The sequence below is a fragment of the Pristis pectinata genome, chromosome 2 (assembly GCF_009764475.1).
Source record: "Pristis pectinata isolate sPriPec2 chromosome 2, sPriPec2.1.pri, whole genome shotgun sequence".
Taxonomy (NCBI): Eukaryota; Metazoa; Chordata; class Chondrichthyes; order Rhinopristiformes; family Pristidae; genus Pristis; species Pristis pectinata.
In genome coordinates this window covers 114627155-114633154 of record NC_067406.1, presented here as the reverse complement: position 1 = coordinate 114633154, position 6000 = coordinate 114627155, and the positions used below count along the sequence as shown (strand labels likewise).

General features: G+C 38.9%; 1 protein-coding gene across 2 annotated transcripts in view; it reads left to right on the top strand.

The window, feature by feature from the left end:
- Nucleotides 1-262: 262 nt before the first annotated feature.
- gatb (glutamyl-tRNA(Gln) amidotransferase, subunit B) overlaps nucleotides 263-6000 on the top strand; it is a 29599-nt gene continuing 23861 nt past the window's right edge. For both annotated transcript variants that reach the window (XM_052041504.1, XM_052041495.1), the window contains exons 1-2: nucleotides 263-399; nucleotides 3537-3678. In XM_052041504.1, the coding sequence (XP_051897464.1) occupies nucleotides 287-399; nucleotides 3537-3678 (255 nt within the window). In that variant the 5' untranslated portion in view covers nucleotides 263-286. The remainder of the gene's footprint in view (nucleotides 400-3536; nucleotides 3679-6000) is intronic.

The following is a 6000-nucleotide window of genomic DNA, read 5'->3' as shown; positions in this document are numbered from 1 at the left end:
TATCCATCTCCTGTCAACTTAATATTTCAAAATCTGTCACATTACACTGCACTCCCTTTGTAACCTTGTATTTCTGACACTTTCAAAAGCTCATCCTACTTTAACCTCGACAAAAAAAAGCAGTGATTCCCGGTGAAGCACAAACGGAAGTTGATGTCACTTGGCCCACTGGGTGTTGTAGTTCGCCGAGCCGCACAAAGAAGCGTGCAAGACGCGTTTAGAACTACACCCCCCATCAGCCCTTGCTGTACGCTGCATCTCCCGCCCCTGTGCAGGGTGAAGCGTTATGGCGCTCCGCATGAGCGGCCGGTGGGCGAGAGCGCTCGAGAATACGACGTTGTGCCGTTTAACGGTCTTCGGGCGGAGCGCGCGGTCGGCGGCAGGAGGGCGAGGCGGCAGGTGACGGCCTGCAGATGGCGGCTCACACCGCCCGGTTCTTACTCGGGCTCTGCGGCTGCACGTCGCACATTGGGACTGTTGCATTGATGTCCAGTAGTTTAGTGTGTTGTCGAGATCAGCTGCCGGGTTTATGACCCGGTGTTCCAACAAACATAGAAACCGATGGCCCTTCAGTGTAATCCGCTGTTTGACAGCTGTGGCTCGCTGTTGTAGCTTTTTTACTCAATACTGACGTTTGCAGAGTATATGTTTAACCACTGATCTCAAGTACAATGGCCACTTCCTTTATGTTTTTTTGTGTTGTAATCTGAAAGCAAAAGTAATTAAGTTTACCTTTGTGGGAAATGGGACGGCTAATAACAAAAAAAAACACATTTGCTGTTGGCAAGCCTATTTTCGATTGTTTAACAACATCCTTTAACAAAAGTATTTTTGAATGTGGTGAAATAATTCACGCAGTTTTATTCGTATTTTGAATTGATGGGTGAGTCAATAAGTGAATGTAATTAGATCAATATTCATCGCTGCTTTTGAACATCCTTAGCAACACACAAAGGAACTGGAGGAACTCAGCGCGTCAGGCAACATCAATGGAGGGAAATGGACAGTTGACGTTTCGGTCGAGACCCTTCAGTCCTGTAGTCCGTGACGTCGACTGTCCATTTCCCTCCATAGATGCTGCCTGACGCGCTGAGTTCCTCCAGTTCCTTTGTGTGTTGCTCCAGATTTCCAGCATCTACAGGCTCTTGTGTCTCAACATCCTTCCTGGCTTCAGATAATCTGTGGCCACCAAGCCCTGGTTAACAAGTGGAAAACATTTTACTGATAAATAACAGTGCTGTCTGCAAGTTGTCAAACTTTGACAAATATAGCAGAATCATCAGAAGATTCTTCCAACTAAATTTTGAAGTCAAAAAACCATTTAACATCACTAATTTCAACACTTTGCCACAGATTGGAAGCCATTCATGGCAACTGTAAGAAATGAATCAGACTGTGCAACTTTGGAGTTGTATTTCGCCTTGAGTTGAGTTTTGGATTTACTCTTGATGATGGCAGGAAATGGTCTTTTTTCAACCTCTCTACCGTCACCTGACTCTACCCATACCTCAGTTTATATGCTGACATCCTTATCAAATTTCTGTTACCTCTAGACAATACCAGTGCACTACTAGTTGGCCTACAGTGTAGATTCCTTGTATTTTAAATTGTTAAACATAATAGTCTTAGACCAAAAATGGATAGCTAAGTTGGGTCTTTTCTGACATCTGAACTTGCTAGCTTGCCAAAATTGTAAGGGAGCAATGTAGAGCAAATATTTTGGTTAATTTTTTCCCCAATATCCAATCTAAGGGCGAATCACAAAGGAAGATGTACTGTTGTCCCAGTTGAGACTGACTAATTGAATATCCAAATTTTTCCCTGCTAAACCACTGTGGGGAGAGGAGATGACGAAAGCGAAAAGTTTATAAAATCTCAGAACTGGGGTCATACACGGCTGATTGGTGGCAGGTATTTCTCATGTGACTGGCAAACTCAGATGGAAGAGTCTTGGTCACTGTTGTCAGCTGTAAATAAAAATATATACAAAGATAGGAAATAAAGTTTAGAAGATATTAATGGGGAAATAATTTAAAGCAGTTTGCAATTAGTAAATTGTTCATCCAAATTGATATGCTGTATGTAAGTAAATCTGTTTAAATAGTTTAAATATGTTGCATAGTGGGAACATTTACTGTTTTGATTGTGTAACAGAAAAGTTGTGTTGCAGTTCAGTTTAAAGCTGGTGTTAAACTCTAGACTTTATTGGAGTGTTTTTCATTTGTCTTTACTGATAACATTGCAACATAAATGTAATTTGCTTATCAGCTACTGCAGAAATGTCCCAAAGGAATTCAATAAATTAGGTTGAATTAATATTCTTAGAAGAATAATATACATTTGACTTCGTGCATTCTTAGCATGTTACGAAGAACTTCATTACGAAAGCCTTAGGCTACACTGTAAGGTGCTGCAAGCACTAGGGAAGTTATTGACATTAATCTATAGTCTCTTTTTGGGCAACTTTTCACTAAAGTCCTTTGAGGTTCCTGACTTTTACAGAAGCGTTGTTTGATCTTTAACATCAACCTTAACTAGTTTCACATATCATCGAAAGAATTATTTCTCCAATATTGCAGGATTTCCTTAGTTCCGGATTAGTGTCAGCATGCACTTACTATTGGGTTGAATTCTCATGAATAAGCAGGAAAGAGGCAAAGTTCCAAGTTGTCTGTAGGTTGAAACCTCCTTTTGATGGACTTGGTAGATTTGTTTGTCTTGGTCTGTAACAGCAATGCTTCATTACACTGTACTGCCATTGTGAATATGTACAAGGAATCCTGTGGTTACTGGCCTAGAGATATACATTTAACTTAATTGAATAGTGTTGAAGATTTTTTATGTGGTGAGACATTGATAACTTTTATGATCAAGGTTTTTTTATTACATATCTCTAATGTAATTAAACCATGTATGTTTCTATAAAATGGATTCAATTTGGCCATTGGGTGCAGTGACAATCTATTGATTGACAAGTGCAACTTCATTAGAAATCCAACTAAAATGCAGCTTTCCAATTTTTCTAGTGTGACAGGAGCATTCAGATAAGCCAATACACACTAATTTGGGCGAAATTATCTTAGCTAGAGGAGACTATAGGAAGGTTGCCAAATAAATGAAAAGCATGCAGTATTTTTTATAAGCTTATAATATCCTCCAGTCAGCTTTTTCTCTTAAAAGAACACACCTTTTCTTTCCTGAAAACAGATAGGCAGTGCATTGCAGCTAGCTATATTCACTTTACCCCAAGCAAAATTAGGTTCAGGTAGTACTGCGACAGCATTAACAACATTTTCAGCTAATCTAATTGTTGAAATTTTATGTTCCTAATATTGTTTACAGAAAACATAAATTAAGACCTCTTTTCATAAACCACTTGATAAATTCAAATGTTACATGAACAGCTACTAGTATTTTTGAAATATTTCATTTAAGCAGAGGAATAGATGTATTGTAATTGTTTCTGTAAGGAATTGTAATTTTGATTATAGTTCATGTTTATTCCTTGTGCTTTATAAACTACTTTGCTTTCACAGATGGGAGGCAGTCGTGGGATTGGAAGTCCATGCTCAGTTATGTTCCAACTCCAAACTTTTCTCTGGGTCACAGGTGCAGTTTTCAGCACCTCCAAATTCATTGGTATCATTTTTAGATGCTTCACTTCCAGGCACTTTACCAGTGAGTATTTTTCAATGAATTCATACTGTACTTATTGAGTTGAAAATCATGGCACTTTGTATAACCTCCTTTGGATAGATTCTTACAGGACACCTCTTAATAATGTTGAGTTAGCTTGTTACAGATTGTCCATTGACCTATATGCATCAGCCTTTTGAATGACATATAACATTAGGCACCCTGCCTCTTGCTATTATCTGAATAAGAAAAACTCGTTTTTTATTGAGAAAGAAAATGGTATAAGAAATAGCTGGATTATTTTATGGCAAAATTGAAATGTGTGGTGTGATGGATATACTGTGTTGGTAGTCAAGTTGACACTGGCATACAATATTGGAATGACTAGAAACCGTTTGTCCCTGTAGTTTGTAAGAGCACTGAACTTTGACATCTTGTCATGTATATACCAAGGATCCAGGGAATTATTTTAATCACTTTGGTTTAATCCATTGTTTTGGCTATGAATGAGTGATGCCTGAATTGGGCATCAATTCAAACTGTTGATGACTGCTTTGAGTATTATGCACTGTAGCATTTAGTTTATTATTACTCTTTTGCAAGTTTTCTTGACATCTAACTAGTGGGTTATTAGCTTTATCAAAATCTATAAAACAAGAGAGCGTATGTGAACTGGCTTTTATATCGCTGTTTAGTTTTGCTGCAAGTTGTACAAAAACTGATGGACAAGAATTTAATTTGATAACTAAATCAATAAATAAAAGGTAAAAGATCAGTAGGAAAAATAATTTCTGAAAGCCAAGTATTATATTACAGATGCTTTATAGTACACTCCCATACAAATAGCCTGCAATAAAAACAATAAAACACTTCAAATCTGAAGTAACATATTATTGGTAAGGTCCTAGGGAGTACTGAGGAACAGAGGGACCTGGGTGTGCAACTCCAAAGATCCTTAAAGGTAGATGTGCAGATAAATAACATGGTTAAGAAGGCATATAGGATACTGGCCTTAATTAGTCGGGGTATTGAACACAAGAGCAGGGCGGTTATGTTTCCACTTGTAAAACATTGATCAGACTTCAGCTGGAGCACTCCATGTAGTTCTGGTCACCACACTACATAGGAAATATAGAGCTGGAGATTCTGCAGAGGAGATTCACCAGGATGTTGCCTGGGATGGAGCGTTTCAGTTGTGAGGAGAGACTGGAGAGGCTAGGTCTTTTTTTTCCCTGGAGAGGAGATTAACATGGGATGTGATTGATGTATGTAAAATTTGAGGGGTATAGATAGGGTAGGCTGCAGGAAACTTTTCCCTTCTCAAAGGTAAATAAAACTGGGGAACGTAGACTTAAGGTAAGGGTTAAGAGATTTAGAGGGGAATTGTGGAGGACCTTTTTCATCCAGAGAATGGTGAATAACTGGAGAAAGTGGTGGAAGCAGAGTCACTGATGGCATTTAAAACGTGTCTAGATGAGCACTTAAATTGCCTAGCTACTGGCCAAGTGCTAAGAGATGGGATTAATAAGAATGGGTGCCCACAGGTCAGCATGGATGTGATGGGCCAAACGGCCTGTTTCCACGCTTTATATGATTCTAGAACTCAACACCTTTTAGGACAAAGTAGTCACTTGATTGACATCCCTACCCCGTTCAGTTCCTCCACCACTGGTGCACCAGGACTCTTGTATTGCTCACCTACAAAATGTAGTGCATCAACTTGCCAGCGCCTCTTCGACAGAACCTCTCAAACCAGTGACCTCTACCATGTAGGACAAGAAGAGAAAGCATATAGGAGCACTTCCACCTCCAAGTTCATTCCAGGTTGTATATAACCTGTACTTGAAAATCTATTGCTATTTCCTCTTCATTCTGGGGTAAACTTCCTAGAAACCTATCCAACAGCACTGTCAGAGCATCATTACTTCCAGCGATTCAACTACAGCCTAATGATCAAGAAGGATGTTTTTTTAATTTCAAAAATAAACTTTATTCATAATAAAATATATACAAAGGAAGAAACAGTGCAAAACCAAAACCTTAACATTAATGGTTGTTACATTCAGTAGTGTAAACTTGAAAGAGAAAAACACACAAACAAAGATAGCACCATTGCCATTTATGTGGCTCCCTGAGGTGATACCCCTTCCATTGTTCGAGGGATTTCCCCACCCAAATCTGCCCCTCTGTGTGATGCTGGCTTTGTCAGTGTCACCCACATCTCATGAATGAATGGAAAAAAAATTGAGCTGTAACTAAGAGCCTCAAAGTGTCCAGGTTTGTGTTTTTTGTCATGGTGAAACAGCAGAATTGAATGTTTTTGTTAAGAGGCAAGTAAAAGACTAAAGATATGACAATTATATG